The sequence below is a fragment of the Patella vulgata genome, chromosome 5 (assembly GCF_932274485.2).
Source record: "Patella vulgata chromosome 5, xgPatVulg1.2, whole genome shotgun sequence".
Classification (NCBI taxonomy): Eukaryota; Metazoa; Mollusca; class Gastropoda; family Patellidae; genus Patella; species Patella vulgata.
In genome coordinates, this window is record NC_065883.2 from 29,897,375 (window position 1) to 29,925,344 (window position 27,970).

General features: G+C 33.9%; 1 protein-coding gene across 1 annotated transcript in view; it reads right to left on the minus strand.

Moving 5' to 3' along the window:
- Positions 1-324: 324 nt before the first annotated feature.
- LOC126822778 (uncharacterized) overlaps positions 325-27,970 on the minus strand; it is a 30,799-nt gene continuing 3,153 nt past the window's right edge. The window contains exons 3-4 of the mRNA XM_050551827.2: positions 13,048-13,283; positions 325-7,018 (exon numbers count right to left, since the gene is read on the minus strand). Of these exons, the coding sequence (XP_050407784.1) occupies positions 6,881-7,018; positions 13,048-13,283 (374 nt within the window). The 3' untranslated portion in view covers positions 325-6,880. The remainder of the gene's footprint in view (positions 7,019-13,047; positions 13,284-27,970) is intronic.

Sequence of the window (27,970 nt, forward strand, 5' to 3'; positions counted from 1 at the left end):
GCTTGCCACCGACAAGCGGAATCAACGCTGTAAAATCTCGAGCAACTTTCTCGGCAAACAATGCATGGGATTAAACCCGGGACCTCTTGGTTAGAGACACGTCTTCATTAGCCTAGCCGGAGGAAAACAGTGGAATGTTAAACCCCATTTCATTTCATTTCATTTCTTGGTTAGACAGCACGCGCCTTAACGAGACCAGTCATTCACTCCCTCGCTGATTTACCATCCTTTCACATTTTCATAACCCAGCCCCTGTTCAATACTATCCCATGCATGTAACGTTTGACTCGGACACACAGACTCCAATACAGACAAAAACAACAATTTTTAGCATTATATATTTTTATTTAACAAACATAGAAGCCAAGTCATTAAAATATTGGTATACAAAAGTTGGGAAGGCAAAATATTCAAAATCTACCATTTTTGGAATATTTCGATCACGTGATCGAGAACATCTGGATTTTTTTTATAATTTGGCTGGACCACGTGACCGGAAGTACAAAAATATTACCGGAATTACAAAGATATGCGATTATCTGGAAATATTTCACATAGTTAATGCTCTGACATGCGCAATGATGAATAATAATACTAAGCAGGAACTAGCATGTTGATGAGTAGATGAAGGTATCATGCATGACAACGAGGCAAAATGTCACAAAAGATATTTCAGTGGGAATTTTCAAAATAACGAAATTCCACACTCTTTTACCGAGCATTTATTTTAATTAACATTTAGGATCAGAAAACGTTAAATGATGCTCGCCTTGAATGTCCAGGAGCCATTTTCACGAAATTTCAAAAGTAACCAAATTCGTTTAAAAAATCGAGAAAATGGCTCTATATTTTACAAAAAGTTCAAACATTTCAAAAAGTTTGCATAGTTGGTAGATGTTGATGCAAATTTGGTCACAATTTGTCATTAATAAATCAAGGCGATTGTCAAGATTAACAAGAGACAGCGAAAGTAGACAATGAGAAATGATAATGTTTCGTCATGAGAATACGTAAAAAACGCTTCATGTACAATTAAGTTAAACCAATTGACTCTAAATCAGAAATTTTCAGTTCAATTTAGCTTAATATTCATAAACACGATTTTTGATACAGACGTTTGATTGATTTCAATGTTTTCACATTTCCTGCATACATGTTATTTATATACATTTTGAATAAGTCGAACTGAAAATATATTTTAAAATGGATTAGATAATCTATGTCATCAATCAATGTGCGATTTGATTTGAATTTAGACACGAACATCCAGTTGATAGGATATCGATTATGAGCATTTGACCGGATGGTCGAGACAGTTTGGTGCTACAAAAATAACATAATAATAATATAAAAAAATAGAAAGAAAAAAAAGAAAGTAATAAAGTTATCGAAAATGAAAAATAATGTGATTATTAGATTCTCCAATAATGCATTCAAATCTGTTGCGTATTATTAATTGTAAATCAGTAGAAATGAACATAAAAAATATCAATGCATAAATTCCAAAAAAATTAAAATGGACGCGATTTTCTGTCAAAATTTATCAAAAATAAAATAAACTCATCCAATGCATAACCGTCATTCAACCGACGCATAACCTAACATTCTCCATTTAGAAAAAAAAAATATTGATTTGATTCTACATAAATATACAAATATCCGTACAATTCCAAACTATCAATAGCCATGCCTAACATTCTCCAATAAAAAAGCGACTATCAAATTTGATTCTTTCTAAAAATTCAAATATCCATACAAATCCAAAGTATCAATTATTTTGGCAGCCCATGCAGTTTATTTCAATCATTCGTTTTAGTTTTATCGCATAAAAATGTATTGAAGGGTGTCAGTTATAATGTCCAATGTTAATGAAAAGAAAGGATCTTTTTTCTTTTATTATCCTTGTAAATAAATCTCAATTTGTACATCACCTAAAATATAACTCGTTTAAAATACGGGTAATATTAAAATCAGTTTCTACGATTTGCAGACCACTCTCGGTAGTCCATGCTACATAAGTTACATCGTTGGCCAGTGAGTGTGGGACTGAGACCAAGCGAACATACCAACAAAAAGCAGATGTCGCCCCCCTCACCCCCCCCCCCCCTCCAAATGAATTGACAACACATTTTAACTAGTTGCATATTAATCTCGTATAGTAAAGCATTGGGCAATCAAATTCAGTCGAAGCAGAAAATGCTCAGTAATGAATTGAGGCAAAGATTTGATATACCATATTTCATTGCTCTCACCCAATTAGAACCAAAGTTTTCGTACTTTAAAGTCCCAGTCAATAAAATCGTTCCTCCTATTTAGTCAAGGCATTCACATATTATACACCTACATCAAGTTTGGACATTCTACCTTATTTAGAAGAAAAGTTATTGTGTTCCAAAGTCTCGATCAATCAAGAAGAAATGCTTATCATTAGAATCAAAGTTATCGTGCCCGACCAATCACATTGTTTACAACTCTGCTTAACCTGATGCTCATTGTCGAACATGGTCAAGGTATTACAAATAAAGACTATCGTGTCCCAAAGTATAGGCTAATCAAATTGCTTATTTAAGAGGACAGACAGACAAACATACTGACGGACCCATTTTGAAAGTCCCCTGCTTTCTTCAAAAGGCGAGGGACAATAAATTTGCCAGACCCGAGCAAGTACTAAACCATGTCAAAACATATTATTTGCAACTCGCTTTTAACTTCTAATGCTCAATATCGTATTATATTATATACCAATTAATCAATTAATTAATCAACAAGGCAATGTATATACAAATAACAAAAATATTTTTGTGAAATACTCTTTTTTTTTAAATTTTATGAAAACTTGTAAAAATTATAGAAACTTATAATAGTCAAACAATATCCAGCTTAAAACAGATTCGTAGAAATCAGCCAAGCGCCATTTTCTTACTAAAAGTGACAACTAGACGCTAGAATAAAAATAATATTTAAAAATATTATCATGCGCTCATCGCTCGTCGAATCCAATCAAAATGCGCCAACTTGTAGCTGGAGTAGACAATTCAAGGTTGAATACGTAGCTGTTCTATGCACACTCTATGCCAGAAAAACGCATGCTGGGCTGTTTCCAAGAAACGATGCTCTGTAATATTGTATTCTATTAGAAGTATCTATAAACAGTAAAAAATCCAATATTTCAACACAACCAATTCAGACTTCGTATTTACAATTATTTAATACATCTTTATTTATAGTAACATTATCTATTTATAGCAACATAATCCATAATCAAGCCATGCTTACACGACCAGACATTTGTACGACCAGTTATTTCTCGAGATATATGACCAACACGATTTTCAATCTTCTGGTCAACCTTGCAAGGTAGTTCATATTATATTAAAATATAACGTGGATACTATTGTGACTGTTCGTGTAAATAGAGCTTAAGAAAACGAATTATCAAAATACATATACAATTAATGTGAAACGAAAATTTACAAATCAAAATTTCAAATAACAGTCAATTTTACCAATAAGGGGTATTTCACATATGTATTATCATGGATTCAAATTATTTTATTTCAATGACCATACATGAATTCTTTATTTTTCAAGTCAAAATAAAGATTAGTCAATTAAACATTTGTTTTCTTTCCGTTTAAATTTTACAGTAATTAGTAATGTAATGTCGTCGTATACAATTTCACAAAATAATACTTTGTATTACCATGGAAACTTAGAAATACTTATAATGCAAACATCATATGAGCCTCTCTTTGACTTAAGAGCCACACAAAACATATCCTTTAATATATCACGTGATACGTAAACATTAACCATTGAGATCATGAGAAAACTTAATTTCCTTAATTGGTAAATACTACCAAATATGGATAAAAAGAAACAAAATTACAAACAAACTATAAATAAATAAATAACTATTATTTGAATCAACTTGTGACTAGATTTCAATAAACATTTGATCATTCGTAATACAGTCGATTATTTCATTTGTTCTATTAATAATATGGGCCCAGGATGATGTCATGAATAACTATAAACGAAAGAAGAGGGTTTTTTTTATTGAAATTAGTTAGTTGTTTTTGTTTATTTTTTATTTTTATTTTAAAAAGATGTCTTTCTCTTTGTATAAATATGTATAATTTTTAAATGATAAAGTTTGGTTGTTTATAATAAACATTTGGTGTTTTTATATTTTGGCACTTGGTTCTACAAAGTTAAATACTGTAATATGAACTGCATGACTTAGAATTACTATATTATAATGAATAATAAACGCACCTGCTTAAGCGACAACCTGTAAGACTAAGGTCGTTGCGATACTATTTTCGTTTGTACAAACTAGCTTTTAGTCTAGTTCAAGTTCAATACACAACTTGGTGGTTTAATAAAACTGTTATTAACTAGTAATGCGAAATCTTTATTTTCATCTAAGACTTAGCAAGGTGTCCACATTATGATGTTAAATAAGTGAGAACGAACAAAAGTTCTGCTGAACACAGTTCTAACTGACTCTTTTAGATAACCAATGAAACTTATTACACAAACCGACAAAAAAATCAGGTTTCAGCAATGGTCGGTTAGCTAATAAATATCGCACCAATAATCCATGGGGCGATTTAATCAATAACATATGGAAACAAAATAATAAACAATCGATTCGATATTTCAAATACAAAAAACAAACAAACAAACAAAATCTACGAATATTAATTGTCAAACGTCTAAATAAAGTGGAATGCTTTTCAAATCAAATGATTTACACTTTTGGTGGATATAGGTGAAAGGGGACTGAAAAATTCTAATGCAATGTTTGAACGTCTTTATAGGCGCAAACTTGTTTATGGATCAAAAATTGTTTTGTTCTTATTCGGATACATATCTGATTTCAACAATTCTCAGGATTATTAAAATGTCTACTTTCGATTTTATTCACGATTCTGCCAGAACTCTTTCGGAGATTCAAAACTAAAACCGAATATTTCGCATACTAAACGTGTTTAAACATCGGCATAAAATATGGGATGGAATGGGAAGGGATCAAATCGTGATTATATGGGTGCATATTGAATAATATACTGTCAATTGTATGATTACGATATGGATGACACAAAATAAAATATAATATTCTATAAACAAACAAATACTACACTGTTTTCATATTTACTTTGTTTTTAAATAATAAGCTTCAAAACTAGTCGCTTACACCCACTTTAACTCTACAAAATTCCGTCAAATCCGGTCGAAGATCGATTAGATATTGCTTACATTTGACTGTTCGATATTCCACCAATTAATATTTTGAGATCAAGCTACTAGTTAAATAACATTGACCTGATACAATTCTATACTAAATTTGATCTGCATCGCCTTAGGAGGAATTATTTTAAGTCTCGCGAGATCTTACGAAAGTGTTTCTCGAAAAACACGAGATCACATTGTCAGCCATTTTAAATTTATGTCTTCGCGAAAATATGTCGCAAAATTTAAAGGTCTACATATAACACCAATAACTGGCTTAATAACAATGATTTATCATTCCGCCATTTTGTGACAGAATTTCGTCTCTCCGGCGTCTTCGTGAGATCACAATAATCGGCCATGATGAATTTAATTTGATTTCAAAAAGACCGAAACGAGATCGATTAGGGAAAGAGGTTTTCGACATATAGATGCATGTTCGTTTTGCATAATTAGATTCCACCATATACGTTTTATATGGGGTAACTGCCATTTGATAATTTTTAATTTTGCATGCCATTTAATCTATTTAAGGCTTCGTATGGTTGGATGATACGCCCTTCTCGGATCATATTCGTTGTTAGTTGTTACATATTTAGAGTCAGATAACCTCAGTGCTGACTTTTTGAGCAATATGTAAAATGGTGACGTGCTTTTCCTCCTTTTATTTGATTTAAAATTCTGGGCAAACTGAACTCTGTATTTTAATCATTTGAGACATATCGATGTGCCTTATAAACGTATGATGTGAACTGAACATACTATAAGATTATGTGTTATTTGACACACAATTCATAAATAAAAATAAATCGTATTTCGTTTCGCTTTTTGTTGTTTCACTTAATAAAACGAAACTTAATCATAACTGAGAATATAAGGACCACCGCATACACATTGTTTACGAGCACTTAATTATTCAAAACAAAGATAATAACGTAATATTTCTTTAAAGTTGGCTCTTTCAAACAATTTGTAATTCTATCAGGTGTCAAAAAAGAATACATAATGGTATTATAAGAGTTTTCTCTGGGATGAATAGAAAATATTACAATTAAACATAATGAACTTATACGTTACAGTTTGAATCTTATTAGATAATTCCAATAGTTATTAAATTTGACTAGACACATACGTATCCAATGAATGGGTATTATGTGTTCTTATAATTACCCCGTTGTCTTATTTCTTAGCAATGTACCTTACAGTTATTCAGGGATATAGGAATATTTACAAATATACGAGATCGTTTATGGCTAATACAAAATTTGCTTTTATTGAGCAAAAAACATAAACTAGTAGTAATAGAGCAAATACTAACAAATTCAAATCTCAATGCATGAATCATGAAACATTGTTATCAAATGTAATTCACTTCAAAATTATGTAAACAATTTGCAAAAATATTTTCATTTAATTCTTTGCATAGCACCTCTGGATTAAATGTTGAAATTCATTTAGGTGGTATGATGGAATCCTTGTTGAATCGTCTACCCGACCAGCGAGGCCTGGGAGTTATCTCCTCAGGGGGCGCACTGGACTGCCAAGTTGTAAAATAACTTGAGAGTTATCGTACTTGTTGAGTTGGTAGTATGAGTCGTCCCTAGGGTTTGTCTAGCCCCTGGGGGTCGGAATAATGATCGTTTCAACTGGGATCATCGCGTTCGTCTAGAGGACTCGGCGACCGTAGGAACATACTTCGAAAAGTGTCGACGAATCCCGAAAAATAGTTCCTATGGGCACCTGGGAAGGAATTTGATGGCACCATTTCAAACACTGAATTCTGAAAGAAAAAAAAATCAAAATATGAAATAAGCAACCAAGAGACGCAAACCACATAATACATGACAGTTTAATGTCTTTTTTTTCAGATATTGTCATATTGATATCTAGTTCCTTAAAAATACAACAATATAGATCAAGCTTGTCTATATTACAAAAGCGCAAGTCACCTAGTCACCCAAACGATAAATAGTCAAAGACACCTTTTGGAAGGCGCCGAGAGCTTTTATGTGCACTGTTAAAGTTGAACTTCTGAGTTCTCGGTCATTGATAACTTTACCTCGTGGGGCTAAAGTTTCGGTCGGGCTTGATAACTAAATAATTTTTGTTGAAGATCCCTTGGGACCGCCAAATCCCCTTCGTTGTTGAAATGTCATTTAGAGCACGTGCTAACAGTCGACCACCTTATTCAATTATATTTAATTGGATCAAATGACCAATCAAGGGTTAACTAAACATTTAAAGTGTGACCATATTACTATCCGGTGACATGCACGCGAGGTCAGTGTACAAGTCATAAATACCAGTAAACAGATTTAATAACTGATTGCAGCGACATCTGTTGACAGGAAATGAAATCCAAGATGAAGAGTAAAAACAATATGATGGTATTAAGTGTCAATAAATGTCATAAAATAATCACTTTTTGATGTTTTTATTTCATTTTCCTTTCATGAAAATCTTTTTCAGTTCTCGTTTTGTTTTGAATTTTTGTCTTTAAAGAGGCATATGATATGCATGAGTGTATATTTGTCTTAAGTCGACGCCATATCATCTTCCTAGTTTTAATAAGTTACAGTTTATGAACAGTCATAAATCCGAGAAAATGACAGAGCGGCGACTTCTTTGTAAGATACTTTGAGTGAGGTTTGTGTTGAAAGTACACGCTTTGTCAAGCTAAATTTAATGGCCGTTATAACATTCTCCTCTTGAATTAGAATATCTTTCATTTACGGAAATTTTACTACTTGAATTAATCGGATTGTGTGAAAAACCTCAAGTGGATTTTAAAGGTAATACAAATAATTTGAGCAAATAATCGCTACATGAGAGATAAACCCTTGACTTTCAGTGGTAAATCAATATCATATTATCACGCGTGATTTTCCCTCACATGGCACTTTGAGTTTCCCCGCTGTTTTTATACAAGCTGTCCTGCCGGAGTGTTTAGCGACAGGGGAACAATGAAAAGGTCAACACGCGCATTGCACGATCATGTTTGTTCTCTCCTTTTCAATCAATGAAACATAAAACGATTATTCTATCATTTTTTTTTATATTTGTTGCATTTTTATACACTCGGTAACAAAAGGCTCTAAGATGTTTCCTTTGTAATTCGAATCCGTTAATATGATACGCATGCCCAGTTTTTGTGACACGTGCATGCTAATTAGAGAGGGTGAAAGATGCCTATTAGTCTTTCATCCTATTTATGTGTATTTTATATGACATACTATATAGCACGTGTAAAACCCCAATGACCTGTGTATTTAAAGTAACTAATGGTCCGCGCACAACTTTGTCTTTATTTCATAAAAAGTAATTAATAATTATACGATGAAATTTGTAACAGTATAATTTTTAAAATGTCTTTCACAAATTCGTTGACATATTTAATGTGTCTTGGGTTTTCAAACATATTTGGTTTTTACATAATATAAATAAATCCTGAACCAACAATTCTTTGAAGATACCGACATCAAATTATAACGAGTGCAAAGGGGTTTATTCAAAACATTAATATTATTTTTATAACCAGGCGCATCTGTACTGCCTTTTGTGTTCCACTTTTCTCCGCCCAGGTAACTTTATGTTATGATTTTAATACATGTAACACACGGTTGGCGTGATGTAATGAATGATTGAACTTCTCTTTAAAAGTGTTCATTTCCTCGTCATAACTGAATCTATTTATAGATCTGATGTCAATAAGTCATCAAACGATGAGATAATTTATACATTAATTAGTCATACATACATAAGATATTATAACGCATTATATTTATTTTACGATCAGTACAATCTCATAACTTAACCAAAGCTGTTAATAGTATTTGTATTTTATTTTAAAACTTCTAAAGTGTTTCATTAGATCCGAATGATATTTCTAGGCGCTTGAAAAATGTTTATAATGTTCAGCAATTTGGGACAAGAAATAAGCTAAGAAAACGAAAAGTTTTATCTAATGTTCTTTCCCAGTTGATTTTCAATGCCCTTTTGAGAAAATGACGATCTTCCTCTAATGTTATTTTGTTTCAGTGTGATTTGGTAAAGGAAATTTTCCATGTAATTTCTTATAGGCATGGGCACAGAAAGAAGTGAAGTGTCAAGTGAAGATCGAAGAATTGGTCTGACTTTTTCATGATAAAAACTTAACAATTATTTCGTAAGAAGAAGCAAGTAGCCATTTGTAAACATAGGATTTAGTTTTGAACTCGACTTAGGAACAGTAGGGGGTGCCAATCCTGTTTCTTTTGTATCTCAGTCCAGCGTGAAACATAAAATACTTGTATATGTTCTATTGAAAAACATTGAGGAGGGCAAGGAACAGTAACTCTCAATGTCATGTCTGGGAGAACGAATCTGACATGGGATACACTCGGCCAACCTCAGCAGATTTCAGTACCCTACATCTGCTAGATGTAGACATGTAGAGTAACGGAATCTGCCGAGGTTTGCCGAGTGACATGGGATAGTGCACTGTTTATTTTAAATGTATACATTAGAAGCTTAATAATCTTATCATCTACATCGGTATACATATTTTATATTAATTTAAACTCTACGAATCTCATTGAACTTCTTTAATAATATGGAGAAAAAAAAACAAATACATTTTTTTAAAGAAAATTAAAACCGTTTGATTTATCTCTTATGATCAATCATAATATGTAAGTTTGTAAATAACCTACTGGAGATTTTAGATGCTGGTCTTAAAAATATAAATGAAATGAAATGAAATGAAATGGGATATAATAACGTCCTACAGTTCTGTTCCGTAAAAAATATAAATATCATAAAATGACATAGCAGTTTAAATGTGGCACCCCATCACACACATATGCTCCATGTATCTATGTGTTTATTTATTTTCTTGCGCAAAATATCGACAAAATCACACTTAAACTTATCAATGTGCACTCAATGCTATCAGATTTTCCTGGTTCTCACGCCTAAAATGTCGATTAACCAGTAAGGATTTCTTTAGTAAGCGGACGTCTTGATATTCTCGACTATTTACTACCACGGTTTACGTCATATGCACCGAATAACCTCTAGTATATGCATAGATGTGTAATTATTAATAATTGCTAATAAGCAGGTACTTATAATATAAACATGTGTTGTACCTATTTACCATATAATTGCATCAATAAAATCAATTTGGGTTTATTTCATTATAACTTACTAGAATATTTAGTTCGAAGTCAAATTATCGAGAAAATGTGTAAAAATGTATAAATTCTTTTCCGCAAATGATTTCTTGACATCTGAAAAAGTGTGCCATGTGTGTGTGTTCTTGCCCCCCAAAAATGATTGTGGTTCCAATTGATAAAAAAATATAACCCATTTGCTTTAGAAATGTATTTGTATTGGCACGTGATGAACAAGTGCACTTGGTTGTTTTTTTTTCGTTTTAATACCGTATATTAAAACAAATATATTTATAGCCATTATAACAATGATCGTATAATAACACTGACTATTTGAATACAAACCATAAACCTCTTTGTTCGAAAAGATTATGACAACTCAATGTGCGTAAGTATAGAAAAAAACTTAACTTTTACGGGAGAATTGGATTTCCTACTCAATAGAATAATTAATTAACCAGAAATGATCTTCTCATTGTGACCACCATTTAATTTTGGAGTTAATATTTTATAATATTATTCACCGTTAGAGGATTTATTGAAATATTTCCATAAGTTTTTGTTTTTTGGAAGGATGAAATACTTTACCGTTAATGAAGTGTGGTGTTTTGTTATTCGATAATTGTACCTGATTGTATACATGTAGCTAAATATTGTTATTCATCTTTTATTAAGTATTGACAAAGAAATTAGTCGTCACGCATGACCGATCTTCAAACAGTGGCAACTTAAAACTTGAATATTTGATTTGTTGTCAGAATTTTTAAATTATTCACCAGAATGTTCTTTATTGAAAACGATTCAATTCAAAATTGTGTTGGTTTTTAGAATAAGAAATGTCACTGTTTTATGTTTGTAAGCTCATGTCTTCTATACAAAGAAGGCTGATATAAGTAAATACAAACAAACAATTAACCTAAAAATTTCACCGAATTTTGTTTAAGTAGAAACAAATAGGGGTCAAAGAATATTGCACTGTTGCAATTAAGTAATGTTGAACCAAAACGGTTAAAGATAATATGTTGCCAGACAATGAAACACACGCCCACAGCAGCCAAATCATCCGACGGTTAACAAGGGTTGTGGCATATTCAAAATTTTGTAGGTAATGGGGGCATTTACAAGACAATTTCATACAGATCCGATTATAATTTTCGTCCTTTGAGGATTCACGAGGTTCCACAAACTGAGACAAGGTCCTTAACTCTGGAAGTAACATATAAAAATTGTTGAAATTCGACAGCCATTTTCGTTTTACTAATTTAAATAATGCATATAAATTTCATATATATCGAATGATGACTTGTTGTTCGAGCGTTCACGTTGTCCAACAAAGTAAATCAAGGCCAATAACTCGAGAAGTAATTATTTGACAGAGAGAGAGAGAGAGAGAGGGAGAGAGAGAGAGAGAGAGAGTTTAACGTCCACTCGACACAGACTAGATCATTTCGGGACAAACACATGGTTTAATTTTATTTCAATAATTCGCTTGCGCGTAGGGGTCTGTAGCTGTGGGAGGAAACCGGGGGCCCAGAGAAAACCCACGAGGTTGGACAGGCAACCCTACTCCTTGTCATGTACAACCTGGGATTCGAAACCAGAATTTCAATAGGGCCATAACTCTAGACGTAATTAACGGAAATGGCTTCTTCGTTTCACTAATTTAAATAATTCAAATAAATTTCATACAGATCGGGTGACTTTTATCGTTCACAGGATTCAACAAAGTGAAACAATGGTCATAACTCTAGATGTAATTACCGGAAATTGCTGAAATTCAATATGATTTTGCTTTTCACTAATTTAAATAATGCATAAAAATCATACAGATCGGATGATAACTTTTGTTGTTGGAGCGTTCACAGGGTTCGACAAAGTGAAACAAGGGCCATAACTCTAGACTAATGTACGGAAATTGCTGAAATTCAAGAGGCTTCTTCGTTTCACTAATTCGAAGAATGCAAATAAATTTCATACAGATCGGATGATAATTTTTGTCGATAGAGCGTTCACAAGGTGCAATAAAGTGAAACAAGGGCCAAAACGTCAGAAGAAATTAACGGAAATTATTGAAAAAAAATAAGATTCTTTATCTCACTGATGTAAACAACACATATCAATTTCAAAACAATCAGATGATAAATGTTGTCTGTAGAGTGTTCACAAGAAAATGTGGACGACGGATCGACAATATACGACCACATTCAAGATCATTATTATCCTATTTGCGCATTATATTTTTACAAACCTACACACTAATGTAGTTCATATGTTTATCTAAATATAGGTTTTCTATAGATAGTAACTACGGGATGTGTATTTATGTAATATATTAAATGTCAAGTGGATAAGGTCAATTACATTGACATGGATTGACTAATAACAAGTAAACAAACTCCTAAAAAGTGCACACAGATTAACTACGCTCACCCATTCACACAACAAAATCTGTCGATGAGTGTAAATCTAGAAAAGAGTGTGCATGTGGGGGTGGGGTGGGCGGTGTCTTTGGTGAGAAGCAAATGGCCCGTTTTTAGTCGAATGATTTCACAACTAAACATAGTCGATTTTCTTAATCATGGAAAACGAAGTCTGTTGTATTGATGTCATCATAATATACACGCCAAGTTTCGATAAACAAGAGCAGATAACTCACCGATCGACGTCTTCTGTGGCTATAGTTCTGATTGAATTCATCACTCAATCTTCTTAATTCCCTTCCAACTTCTAACTCTCGCTGATTTCTCAATGTCTGCATATCAGGGAGGGATATAGAGCGGTCCCGTGGGAGATGGGGGATAATATCTGGTAATGGACCTTGTGGATGCGATAAATCTCTGACGTCTTCACTATCTGAATAATGACGTAATGTACTGACCGCTGTTCCTGTACCTGAAAAATATCAATGGGAAAATATAATTTTACTTTCAAAAAGACGTCATTATGTGTATCTTAAAAATGTATGGTCATAAATCGAGAAGAAAAAAAACGACTGCAATAAAAAAAAAAAATAATAATTATCAAAAACAAAATCTGTTAATACCAATACAAATGTTTCCCTTTTTTCATTTTTCATACAGCTTATCTGTAGTTCAAACAAACAAATTGACAAACAGTGAAATTGATTTTCCTCGTTTAAAAATATATTATTATTCAAATTGAAGTTATTTATAAACATTACGACAGTATATTTAATTTAATTCTAGAATGTAGGTTAAATATACGATACTATTGATTTTAAATATACATTAGATCTACAATAAATTTATAATTTGTATGGAATTTTAAAAAAAAAATCTAATTTCGTTACGTTATTCAACTGTAACAGTTAATATTTTACGCATTTTTATTCAGTAAATATAAACTTTTTTTTCTTTTGCAAATCCAAATATATACCATATCAACGTTCAATATTTGACTTTTCGCGGCAACATTTAGTTGCTAAGCAATGCGACTTCCTACTTTATTTGGAATTACGATAACACATCTTACATGTGTTACGCCATTTTGGAAAAATCGTGACAAAATCTGTATAAAGATTCAAAAATTTGTATTTAGGATCTAGGTCAGTATTAAAGATTTATCTTCATTTTCCATAAGGTGTTGTGGAACGTAGGCAACCTTTAGCAACACAGTTTTTACAAGAAATGTGGCATTAAAATTAAGCGAGTCCTACAAATGTGACATTAAAGTTAAATAAATCCTACTAATGTAAAAAAAATAGGCTTTTGCTTTGAATTTGACGAATCGGTCAAATGATCTGGTACATGCCACAAGCATTTTAAACATTTTTAGTGTTGGTAGGCTACTAGTTAGTTATTATAGACAACATCATGCAGCTATCAACAATATAAGATTATATATCATTCTTATTTGTCTGGTATTTTACACGTGTGTGCATACTGCGCACATGGAATCGTTTTTCGCTTGAGAACATTTTCAAGGTATCTTGATCTTTTGACAGGTAACGTTTAGGTACCATAGACTAAGTTATCAGGGCACTATAGTCTCGGTTATCAGTACAAGAGATGCAGCAGCTGGCGTTTTACCAAACATTGGCACTAAAACCGTGAGAACGAAGACTGAGTATTTTCCCACTGCTTTTCATCTTATAGTGCATTCCACAACTAACTCATCACTAGCCAACGTTTTACAAAAAAATATTATCTATATCTAGAATAGATTGTTTTACATCGGTCAGAAAAAATATATACCATTCCAAAACTACAGGTAACAATGCTGGCTTTTACTTAAAGAGCAGGCCCAGATTTCGTATGGTTGCCACTGATAAAAGAGCGTTCAAGTTTCTGCGCAAACCGGGATAAGGAAGACGGGTCAAATTATTCACTAGCCGTTCGGAAAAGATAGCTGGTTTGGTAAACATTAACCCTTCGGGGCATTCATTATTATTATATGTTAAGATGGCTATCCATACTAACGTTACGTGGAACTGGTGTAATTCAGCAACGATCAAACAGTGGTATCAACTAAAATATATCTGCACAGGTTCCATCTTGAATTAGGAAATTTTATACCCCTATAAACTGTATAAATCGGTCAGAAAGAAATATTTTCAAATGCGTATACTGAATTCCGTTTCTTTGCAATTGTAAGAATTTAAACTACAATCAGCCAGTTAGTTGCTTATTTACAGACATAGATTCAGATGCAAGCAGACGTAAAACCTCAACCAGCCTGTCCTATTTTAGCACCTACCAGACGCCGCCACCAGCCTCTACATGCAGATCGATTGTACGACGTAGTCTTGAAACAGTTCCAACAATTACAAAACAATCAACAAATAAAAGAAGATAAATAAAAAGAAGAAAGCAAATTAAGAATTTAGGCAATACTCTTATCTTAGTTTGATGACAGGTGAAACGTTTGAATAGATTATGAGAGAGTTACTGTTTGTTATGAATTATGATAGAGAAAACAGAAAGAATGTGAGAATTGCCAGGAATTGTAAATAAATAAATTAAGTGAGATAATGAAAATAACCGAGCGTAGATAAGACAAGAGTTGATATATTTAAAGTGGATGATGTAAATATTACGACCAGGAGAGTATACAAGTGAAAGGGCGTAATTTGATAATATAACGTCAGCTCCTGGGATGATTACCAAACGAATGTCTTTAAGGCATATAGTCTAACTGTTTAGATCTATATACACGTACATGTACTTGACCTAGTGACTTCAAAATGTTTAGCAAACTTATAAATTAATCTAAAGGGCACAAACGAGAGTATGGGTTAATAAGCTGTACGAATTAATGTCTACACAAGTAGGTCATTTACACTTTAGACTTATCACTTATTAGAGAACATCTGATAACACTGAATAATCGGAAACCAGTCCATCGAGAATGTTCCCAATTAGTCAATCCACCCCTGTGTTGATAATTGGTCTGCATGCAGTTATCCCAAACGGCTACCTGACATGTCTTGTTATAATAACAGACACAAAGTTGGTTGATCGACATTTTGATTCTTAAATCGACGATTTAGTTTGAAAACACTAACCATGCTTCTAGAATTTTGAGAAGTATTTACTATTCTGCTATTTAATTAAACCGGAGAAAAAAGTTTATTTAGTCTATTGGTGTATGAAAGATATAAAATGGATTAGAACCGTATTACAAAACAGTATACTAATTATTGAATATGGCGTCCATTCAGGTAAGAGATCTATTATCAAAGTAGATAGTTCTATGTGTATATAATGGCACAGTTAGAACTGTTTAACGGCAATAGATAAACAAACTTGTGATTTCAACCAACATCCATTTTTCAGCAACTCAAAAAGTTTATTGAAATTCTCAAAAACCACAGAATTGTGATAGTATCTTCTAGTTTGATCGGCCAGTGACAGTTACACGTGTGAATTATTTATAGAATGTTAGTCTATAACGGTAAAAATACAAACAGTTTTAACAGCTGACTGAAAACAGAGCCGACTTTTTCCCCAGTTCGTCATCGTTTTCTCACGACCCGCGGTTTTAAAATGTTTTACTTGGAAAATATTTTGGAACAATTAAAACATGGCTCGTTACTTTATAGAACACTAACCACAGTTTGTCAAATAAATAAAATAAACGAGTGTTTTCACTAAGAGACATTCTGATGATTTGATACTGCATGGGAAAAGGCAAAGTTGATATGCAAAAATATTCCAAGCAAAGAATTGCTTGTCTGGTGAAAACCGATACATGAACGGAAGTTCACACAAGTGTCCAAAGAGAGAGAGAGAGAGAGAGAGAGAGAGAGAGAGAGAGAGAGATGGGGTTTAACGTCCACTCGACACAAACTAGGTCATTTCGGGACTAACATATGGTTTAGTTTTTTTCTTTCAATAATTCGAATGCACGTATGGGTCTTTAGCAGTGGGAGGAAACCGGAGGACCCGGAGAAAACCACGAGGTAGGACAGGCGACCCTACTCCTTGTCACGTACAACCGTGAATTCGAAACCACGCCAGTTGACTCAATGACAGACCTTATGTTACAGCGCGCACGTGCTAACCATTCGGCCATCCAACCCCCAAGTGTCCAAAGTGTTGAACTGTTTTAATTATATTTGTGACTGTCGTTTGTCTATTCGGGGTTGGAGGCTGCACAGGGGCTGTCTCGGGCTGAACTTTCGGGTGGCGTTGGAATACTAGCCCCGATCCACGGAACTCCTATGGAAGCGTGGCAAGGCTCTATCTGTGCAACGCTGACAGAATAATAAATCTAAATGAGATGTGTTGAAATTTATCAATTTATTTTAAAAAATTAAGGCAAATCTGCTTTGCGCTTTTTCATTTTCCTTGTACACATATAATGTTCTAACGTCAAATATCAATACATTTGCAACTGAAACGCAATACTACGTATAGGTTATTCCGTGTATAACAAAACAACTTGGTTCTTTTGATGATACAAAATTTGCACAGGATAGTGAATTGTCAAGAGATGGGAAATAAATTATTAAATTCATTAGTTCAAATAAGGTAACAGGCGGCCAGTTTTATGACCGGTATGAAAAATAGATCTAACACCGACGTTTCGTATTAATCACGTGCGCTTGAAAATGGCGGGAAAACTTCTGACCTCTGAATCTCTAAAGACTCATAAAGAAAGGACATATCACCATAAATTACAATTAATAATACATAATTGGCATTTTATATTATTTAATTCCGATCAGATATATTTCATATCTATCAAACTTGACACACATTGCTAGAACATTAGCAAATAATCTGTCACCTACATATTATTACATGGCAAATATATACACGTATTCAGTCTGATGTATCTCTTAATAACTTTGATATCACCCTAGGTGGGAGCAGCAGTAAAGTTTGGATAAACTGAACTATATTCCATTGTGATTTTTTGTGAACACAGATAATCCTAGATATCACCCTCATTAATATTAATCTGTTAGTTTAGACACATTTGCTATAAATTATTTATACGTGACAATCGGGTCACATATGAAATACATTGAGACATTCTAACCGTAGACACGTACATCACATCTCCAAATCAACAAATTAGTTAGACAATTATGACAATTAATACAATCTTAATGTCAGATCGATTTATTGTCTGTAGGTTTTCGGATCAATTTATTATTAATGTATAGACATTGGACTCAATACAAGACGTGTACATATTCATTAATTTTTATTAGTGACAAATAAATACAGATTCGTTTTGCAACCGGGGTTTCGATATCATTTAATGAGGTCAATATATTTCAGGCATGTGTCTACTTCACTTCGATCGCGACCTCTTTTCACATTATAATCACAAGCGTGTAAGCGATAAGTCCTTTTGGGGAGCGATGGCATGTTCCTGCTTTTAGAGACCCCTAGCCAAAACATATATAACATGATAGTATTTGCAACACGTGCATGCGCACATACACACTCCATTAGATCCAACATAACCCTAGCATCTGAGACAAAAGTCTTCGATAGCTTTGAAGTTCGAATAGTCACCATGTGTCATGTCCAAGCGTGACTCTAGGGCCATTCAACCTAAATGAATTGGGTACCACTATTTATCAAATCTAGTTAAGATAGATGCATTAATTAATTACGTGTGCCTAAAGTACATGCATTAACAAGCAAGCTAATCTCCGCATATGAGGAAAATCTAATGAAATGGGGTTTAGCGTCCTACTGTTCTGCTTCGAATGGGCTAATGACGACGGCGAATTGAAGAAACTTGACATGTTCGAGTTATAGGTGTACTCCTATTTGAATAAAAGTATGAACAAGATATGATACATGTACAATAAAATACGAAATGTTAGCTGTATGATTTTGTCAAGTAAATAAAAAATAATAAACATATCCTGTCCCGTTATTTATATCTAAAGAAGCAAAGCGATAATTCAGGTTATTCACATTTAAATTCCACTGCTTTAATCTTCTACCCTTGAATGTTTTGTTTATGTATGTATAAGATAACCTAATAAATGTTGAATATATCATGTGCCATCAACCTGCTGACCAGATATATGTATAACCCTAATCTCTAGAGGATTAGTAACCAGAGGAGTAACCCTACTTGATCTATTAACTAATTATATTTATTTACAGTGTAAATAGGGTAAATGGACCAGTGGAACAGTTTGATTAATAATATACAATAAAGCATTGTTATCTAAGTGAGTCAGTTCAGTTGATTGACATAATACTGCCATACAACCTTACATATTCTATAGCAACAGGTCATTACGCATCATCCCCACAACCCCTTTCTTTGAATTGTAAGTTTGTTCAGGTTCGATTTCATAGTCCAGAAGAGAGAGGGAGAAACGGGGTTAACATTCACTACAGTACCCCCAACATAACCTATGGCATCAAAGAAAGGAGTATATCCATGCAAAATGTTCTTTCGGAAGAAGAAGAAGAAGAAGAAGAATTGTTTTATTTATGTGTCACACATTGTACAATAGCAATACAAATACGATCTTAAAAAAAAATATAAGTGTACAATGTCCGGTCTTTAAGGCCTACGAGACACAACAAGCATGATAGATCATCTACATTCGAAGATAATAAATAAATACATGTAAGTAACAAAGATAAAAAAAAAAAAAATTTGAAACGTACTAACAATAACATTTTGTTATTACGTGTTCTTTAATATGTTAGCAATCACGATATAAATCGTTAAAAATAACAAATAGGCATATAAAATAATAGTGATCGAAATGTCATCATATGTTAAAATATTTTCTATGATAAAACATTTTTTTAACAATGGCAGCTAGGACTTTTACAAGGCGCGAATTGATCATTAGGGAACATAGCTTGTTAGTTGGTATCAATGTTACGAAATGTGGGTTTACGGTGGCTGCGGCGTTCCATAACTTTCGTCTCAGATCGGAGAACAATATAAAATTTGAAACAATAATCTTGGCAATCAAGGGTTACTAAAAGAAAAACGAACAAAAACACAGACGCACACGTGTCATTGGCCTTTCGGACAGGAGTTAACAGTCAACGTTTTATAAAACCATAATTATTACATATGATTAATAATCAGACAAACTCAACATGATTCGAAATTTGTGTTACAGCCTAAACATTAGGTTCTTCAACTTCCTTTTCGACCATTCAATGCCGAGTGATGTCATTGACTAAGACCGGATGAGGTCATTTATAAACGTATGTCATACACTATAATTTCCTGATCTTGTTTTCTTGTCAAAACGACTGTCAGTTAATTTTATTAATCAAAAGGCGCATTAAGAAAACAATAACCCTACTGTTTAGTGTTTATGAAATTAGCCCTACTACATGTATCTAGTAATCTGTAGCTGAAAGGAATATAAAATAATCCGCTTTTTTGTCATTGTTTACAAAAGTCACTCAACCCTAAAATATTGTATGTAGAACTTTATTCTCGCGGTGGGCCGCCCGTGGTTATTCATTATAGCGACGGGCTGTCCAATTTAAATCTGAGCCAGTGCTATTTGTAAAGTTTTTCAAAGAATAAGGTATTCCTAGCAATTACACTGTACTATCAACTGAATTTTTTTTAGAATGTTAAAATTATGTCGACAGTGTCTATAAAAGTATAATGGGAAACTTTATTATGTAAAAAAAAAAAAAAAAAAAAAAAATGAAATGGGTTTCACGTCCTACTTTTCTGCTCCGACTGGGCCAAAAAGACGGGCATACGCCATGAGGGAAATTTTGGTCGGACAGCGGCGCTACGTCCTACTCTTAAATCGAATTCCAATTGCCAAGGTATCTTATATGTGCACGCCAATGTGTACACGGGACCTCGGTTTTTCGTGCCATCCCAACCGACTAGCGAGCCAACGTCTCACCCACTGAGCCACCGTGGCTACCACGAAGAAATGAGGCCACCAGGTGTAACAAATATTGTCCCAGGTGTGAATTTTAATTTCTGTCGAATTAGAAAAACTTAAACGCTGGTTCGAACGATTGAAAAATCTTCAAACATAAATAAATACATTATTGGATTTTAATTTACGTGTGTATTGGTTTCTGCGACGCTCGCGTGGACCTCGCGAGTTGTGACTATTAACCAATCAAATGACATAAGACAAATATAGCAGCATAACAAATCCCGACAACCTTCTTGTGTTTACAAATAATGGTGTATTTTGGCGGCTGATGTAAGATTTTAATCTATTATTCAATACACGTAAAACGGACGAGTAGACTCGTGCAGACGGCATTATCAGTAGCAGACGACTAGAACTACTTTGCTTTTCCAATTTTTGAAAAAAATATTTGTTTTGGCAGACAGTTTAAAATAAAATAAAATATTTAAACATAAATTTTTAAAATGTGGTTTTGGCAAACATTTACCGTTTAATCATTTTTTTGTTCTTTCTACAATTTAAACTGAAATCTTATCCACGGGACACTCATAAAGATATCATGGCACAGATCCGGCGCTCGTGCTGGCAACGTGCCACCCTGGTGACACACGACACTAGTCTGTCAACTAACAAATCAACCTCTTAAAAAATCATTGGGCAAGTAAAACTTGGGCAGTTTCAATTTGTGGCCAATTTATAACAAGTACAGTAAACTAATGTCGGGTTTAAGTTAACCGAGTCTCCATGTTTGAGTCAACATTGGTTTAAGGGACAAGAAATTGGGCCAAGTTATTATTCACTGTCCTCAATCCAAAACTTTTCAAGTTTAATCTACCAGAAAAATATATTATTTTAAAAACACATTTTTAGTTTTAATTTCAATTTTTAAGTCCGTAGATCTAAAATTTGATCAGGTTGCGACTTCATCTCTTGCCTTCATGAAATATTGTCAGGTCAAATTAATGCGGTTATACATTGTAGACTTTCATGGTATTGGCGGGTCAAACAGAGAACTTGCTTACTTCACAGAGAGAGAAAAAATAAAACAAACTATATGAAACCCATCAGAAATATAACGTACAAGGTGTCAAAACTTTACAACCTTGTCATCAACGTGTGTCATCTATGTTTTGGCAGTTCGCTGACGATAGTCGGAAAATATTGACAAAAAACGGGGATAAAAACTGCACGAGAGCGAAATCAATGTAAGCTAACTTTCGACACACGCCAAACTTAAACAATGATCCAGTAACAAACAGCTTTTACTCTAAAGCAAATTTTAACACCATTTATTTCTAGTTCGGATCAATTTTACTACTCCATTTTACAAACAGCCATGCAGGTGTTCTGACACATTTTGGCGAGTTTTCCGACGTCTTTCTAACCCGGAAATCTTCCATATGACGTCAAACATGGTAAACGTTAGAAATGATACTGTTCATGTAATCGGATATTTGAAAACCCCTTTTTCGTATTAAACAAATACAAGAAATAATTTTTTAATCATCGAGTTTTTCATATAATTTGGAAAACTTTCCATTCAAAATCTGGAGAGGTGCCGTACCTATGTAAACGACAAGATAAAACATGCATGCGTGTAACTACAGAAATGCGCGTTCTTCTTAAGTGAATTTCATGTCCAATTGTCATTGATCTGATACACATTATGTGGTTTAATCATTCAGACTATAAATTAAATTATTTGTGAATGAAAATATGTATTCTTAATTTACCTTTTATCACAGCATGCGCACAAATCAACAACGGTGTAACATATTGACACTTCAAGCATGCACGTGCGTTTGGAAAATTGAACTTTGCGGGATGCAGATGGTAAGCATGTCCATTCAAGTCTAATCACTTATTGTGGTGTATATTACCGTTTAACTTTAGTTTTTCACTGTATAGAATTTGTACGACAACTGTAAATGAACACGACACTTCCTATATGCACGTGCATGATTGTTATAATAAACTAAGACGATGCCCATCTGAGCAGTAACATGTCAACGAGGACACCTGAGCCGGCACATCTGTGAACTGCTGTTCACATGCACATGCGGTTGTGCAGCACGCATTCTAGCGCATGCCGTATACGTTTACTGCGGTTTAATCTCATTTATTTCTTAACAGAAATTAATGGTTTTGAAAAATTTGGTTCGAAAAAAATGCATGTGAATTACATGTATTTTGAAACTCGAACCACACAAACAACCACCACATGAACGTGTGGTTGATTTGACACATGCCGTATGATGTCCCATAATTACAACAGTAAATTTCGTTAATTTTGTATTTTTTAGTTGATTTTTTCCTAAGAAAAGCGGTATTTTTACAATGCCACACACAATACATGAATAATTATTAAGAAGAAGCAGTTTATTTCCAAACATTATTTGAGATCATATGACAGATCGGATGGTGGTTTCCGCATGGCCGACTGTCTGACACAATAATACACCAGAAATAATTAAAATCGCCTTGTTTTTTTAAAAAAAAAAAATGAAATACTTAAAACCACAGATTCGTTGTAGTTTGAAACTAGTAATTTTATTGTTTGTGGCCTGTTAGTGACACGTTTTCTATGTCAATTAAAACATTTAATTATATGTATTTCAACTTTCAAGTACAGGAAGTATAACAAAAAGTGCACCCGTTAACATCTACTAATTTATCATCGAATTGGAAACTGCTTGCATAACGTACACGTGTACGTGAGATTCCATTCTACTTGTAACAACACATGTAATAATTGGTGGTCTTGATGTATGTATCGGATCACTTGATGTCACTTATGGCAACACGATACATGTCATAATATAAGTATTGGGGTCACAATAAACAGAAATTACAAAATATATCATAAACCTGTATGTACTTAATATAGACTTTTGGAAAGTGGAATTTTTCCCATCCGTATCACGTATCCGTATCGTCACGTATCGTGACGATATAAGAGTAGGTCGTAGCGCCGCTGTCCGGACAAAATTTCCCTCATTGCACACTGTATGGCGTAAACCCGTCGGAGCAGACCAGTAGGACGTTACGCTCCATTTCATTTCATTTCATTTCATTTCATACATGTACCTGGGACTATGTATATGTCCACTATACATGCGTGTTGTCTTGTCAGCAATTAGTTCCTTTAGGAACTGTCTGTTCTATCAGAGACAGTTCCTAAAGGAACTAGTCAGCAATGAAATTATGTATGGGTTTAAAGATATATTGTCCTAAAAGTATTTATCGGGTGGTTATTTCCAATAAAAGTATGGCAAATTTGGTATATATGGAAAGTATAGAAACCCAATCTTACTAGAAAAATACTGGATTACTCGAAAAAAAATCCATGGGGCAAGCACTGGGCAAAAATGTCACGTTATCACTAACTGGCAACCCGACTTTTGTCTGTCAGCTTATTGTGTGCTAGCTTGACTGAGGGAGTTCTCCGTATGCTACCCTGGCCGTGTTTCTCTTTATTGTACATACAAGCTGAAGGCATAGGAGATAGTAAACACTCCCCTACGTTTACTCTATAATCGTTTATTATCAATGAATACAGGTAGGTATACGTGTATATAAAACTTCACAAGACATAATGTAGACTTGGTTACTCCCTTTTTTTTGCGTCGTTAGATTAGAAAATCGGGTAATCTCTTTACTACATGTAGCAGCCTATGCTGTACTGGATGTGTATACTTAAAATAGTATTTCGGTTATAAATAGTACATGACTGGTTGGCGTTTTTATGTACATGTAGCTTTTTTTTTATCTAGGTTAGTGTGTTTAGTAGCAATACATGTATATTCTGAACAGATTTAAAATGTTGCATGTGCATTTGCACAAGTCCGAATAAATAATAAATCTGTGAAAAAAATCCCAGATATGTGCATTCATGTTTTATACATCGTCGGTGTCATTCTGAAACCCCGATCAACAAAATTTTAGGAGAAACAAAAGACTTCATAACTTTTCAGATACTTGGCGGATTTGTTTAAAATTTTATTTTTGTACATTTAAAAAAATGTTCTGGCAAATATAAACTGTCATCTGTTCGTTCTTAAGATTTTCACCCCCAAATCTGTTATTTTTTCTTACGACATATGAGGTTTCTGAACGTTTCTGTACTAGAACTGTGTGATGTATGAGCTTTTGTTTTCGCGTTGCTAGAGGTAAATTGGGCATACAAATGAAGGGATATCATATTGTATTACACCAGTCCCTAGTTGATATCTCAGTAGGTACATGTAGGTAGGAACGGTAAGTTACGTGCGAATTTCGGCAACAGGTAGGTGTAGATGCAACGTAGATCTAGAAGATCATTACCTTGAAGGATATTGAAGCCGGGTTAGGCTAAGAATACCGCTGACGGGTAGGCCTAAAAGCCCAGTAGGGTACGGTACTTGAGGGTTATTGCCTAACAGGTAGGTATAGATAAGTTACTTGATGGGTACAGCCCACAGGTAGGTCTAGATGCACAATCGGGTATTGCACACAGCCAGGCCCTCGCACCCAGTCGGGTAAGTTACCTGAGGCTTATTGCCCACAGGTAGGTCTGGATGCTCAGTAGGGTAGATTACTCGCGGGGTATTAACCACGGGTAGGCCTTATAGATATTCAATCGGGTAAGTTTCCTGGGGGTTATTGTCCACAGGTAGGTCAAGATAATCAGTATGGTAACTTACGCGAAGGGTATGACCAACAGTTAGATACAGTTATTCAGTAGGGTAACTTACTTGAGGGGCATGGCCAACAGGTAGGTTTAGTTGTTCAGTGGGCTATTTTATTTTAGGGGTACTGCTCACAGATAGGTCAAAATGCTCTGTGGGGTAACTTACTTGAGGGGTGTTGACAACAATATGAGAATTGTAGACTGACTCCGCGAATTTTGTTTGATTGGAAACTACAAAAATCACTAAATAGGATTCATTTGACGTTGCCCGGTAGTAATGACTTGGTATCGCTATTGCCTTATTTTGTTGCTAAAATAGATAATCTACACCTTAAAAACAATAAAGAAATGTTATTATTTACTCCCTATAAATTACGCCTACTATGACACATCTTATTACAATAATTATCCTGCGATTTGTTATCATATACACCGCTTTAAGGCCTTTAACATCGTCATCGATAATACGTTGCCGAGATACGAGCATTTAGAAAAGAACAAAATCAGGCCAATGATTGTGATACGAGGTTTGGTCACACGCTAATAAAATGGGAACTATTTATCACAGAACTCTGATTTTTTTTACATTTTATGTTAATGAATTAAATTATGCAAAACAGATTTTGGAATGACACCGACGACATGAATATTTAACTTTGAGGAAAAGATTGTCAAGTTGCAGTAACAGAAGATATGTCCGCAATTAGTGTTTTAATCCTGGTGCAAGTAGATCAAATATACATGTTCTGCTGACGGATACACCAAAATCCCGAAAAGCTTTAGTACGTTAAGGAAATGGTCGTGTCATTGTATGCAATGCTAAGGCATGGAATATTGTCCGTGCAGCGTCGTTTCCAGGTACTTTTAATCAAATTCCAACTAACAACGACTCTTTTACGCACACGCCATTATGTACAATGGCGGATAGTGGACCCAGGGTTTTCGTCCCACCTCAGCAGTAACCGGACTTGAAAAATCCAGGGATTCGATCTACATTATCGATATAGTTTATGCATGTGATCTATAGCCTTTAATTTAAGGGTGCATCACGTAAGATTTAGATAAAGAGCTACCCATGCTATTATAGTTCGAAAATTGATAATTTCATTCAAATTATCTATTGCGAGCGAAGATATTTGCCTTTGAAGGTTTAACTAGATGTGTGCATTAAATATACATTATATGCAAGAGCTAAATCTTCCTATTGCAGGTTTTTCTTTAGGCCTGAAATGTTATCTAAATTAATTAACTTATCTAGATCATAATCAACTCTCGATGTCATCGCTAGCCTGCGATATTTACAGGAGTAGGATCCGATTTGCTGCTCAACTTTTATTCATGATTAAATCATGAAATGGATAATCGAGACTATGTTTTTTATCGTACCGACTTTAGTAATGATGATCGAGGCTAGGCCGAAAATTCAATCGCTAAATTCTCGGTTCATGCAGAGTGGATCAATTTGACTGAAATTTTCAGCAAATATTCTTTACATTATCTAGTTTTAACTATTATAGTGAGAACTGCCGGCCCTTTATCTAATCTCCCATAATGTATCTTTATTTAATTGCAACCACCGTACTTGTTCGTAGCTAAGTCTCGCTTCTCCATTTTAAAATTAAATCAAAACATGGCTGAACCGTTCTACTCTACTTAATATCGGAGATATCCTATGGTATTGTCATGTTAATGAATGTCTAATTAATAGTTTATATAACATTTCAGGTCTAAAGAAAGACATGCCATAGGCAGATTTAGCTCTTGAATAACGTATCTTTAATAATACGTACACCAGACAAGTAAAGCATGTTATATCAAGTTATATAATATGATATATCTGCCTGTTAAAGTCATAATACACACCCTGTTAATATATTTATCATATTAGGCAAATCTCCAAATATACAATCTTCAAACGCCACTAACTACTTAAGCACGTGCATTCTCACAACAAATACCAGGCGATGAATTGAAATTAATAACGGTTTAAAGTCTTATATCTCTGCACAAAGGGGTTCTTTTCGTGCACGCCAATGTGTACACGGAACCTCGGGTTTACGTACCATCCGAACGACTAGACGCATTTTTCTTACCAGGCCCTCACGAAAAAGAACCATTGCCAGTTGGAATTCAATTACGCGGTGAAACATACATACATATTTATCCGAAATAGATAAACACACTTGTTTTGTCCTCAGCAATGTTCACCTCAATTAAATAATACGATAATTGTTGATATCATTACTCAAATCAAATAACAATGAGGCATCGTTATGTCGAACCAATACATGTACAAAATGAACATCTGGGTAACTGTTACATGGAGACCATGACCCAATATTGCTGAATCAGATGTAGAAATAGAAAAACCTATAAGTGTGGGTCAGTTATCGCGGTCTGTTGTAGGTTGTCAAATCATCGATAACGTTCTATACATCGAAAGGCAGTTCGAACACGACTATCATGGTTTCTAATTTTAAACCAATATTGTTTTGATTAGTTTCTCTGTAGAAGGTCGACGTAATAAATAACAATAGTTCACAAAATAAA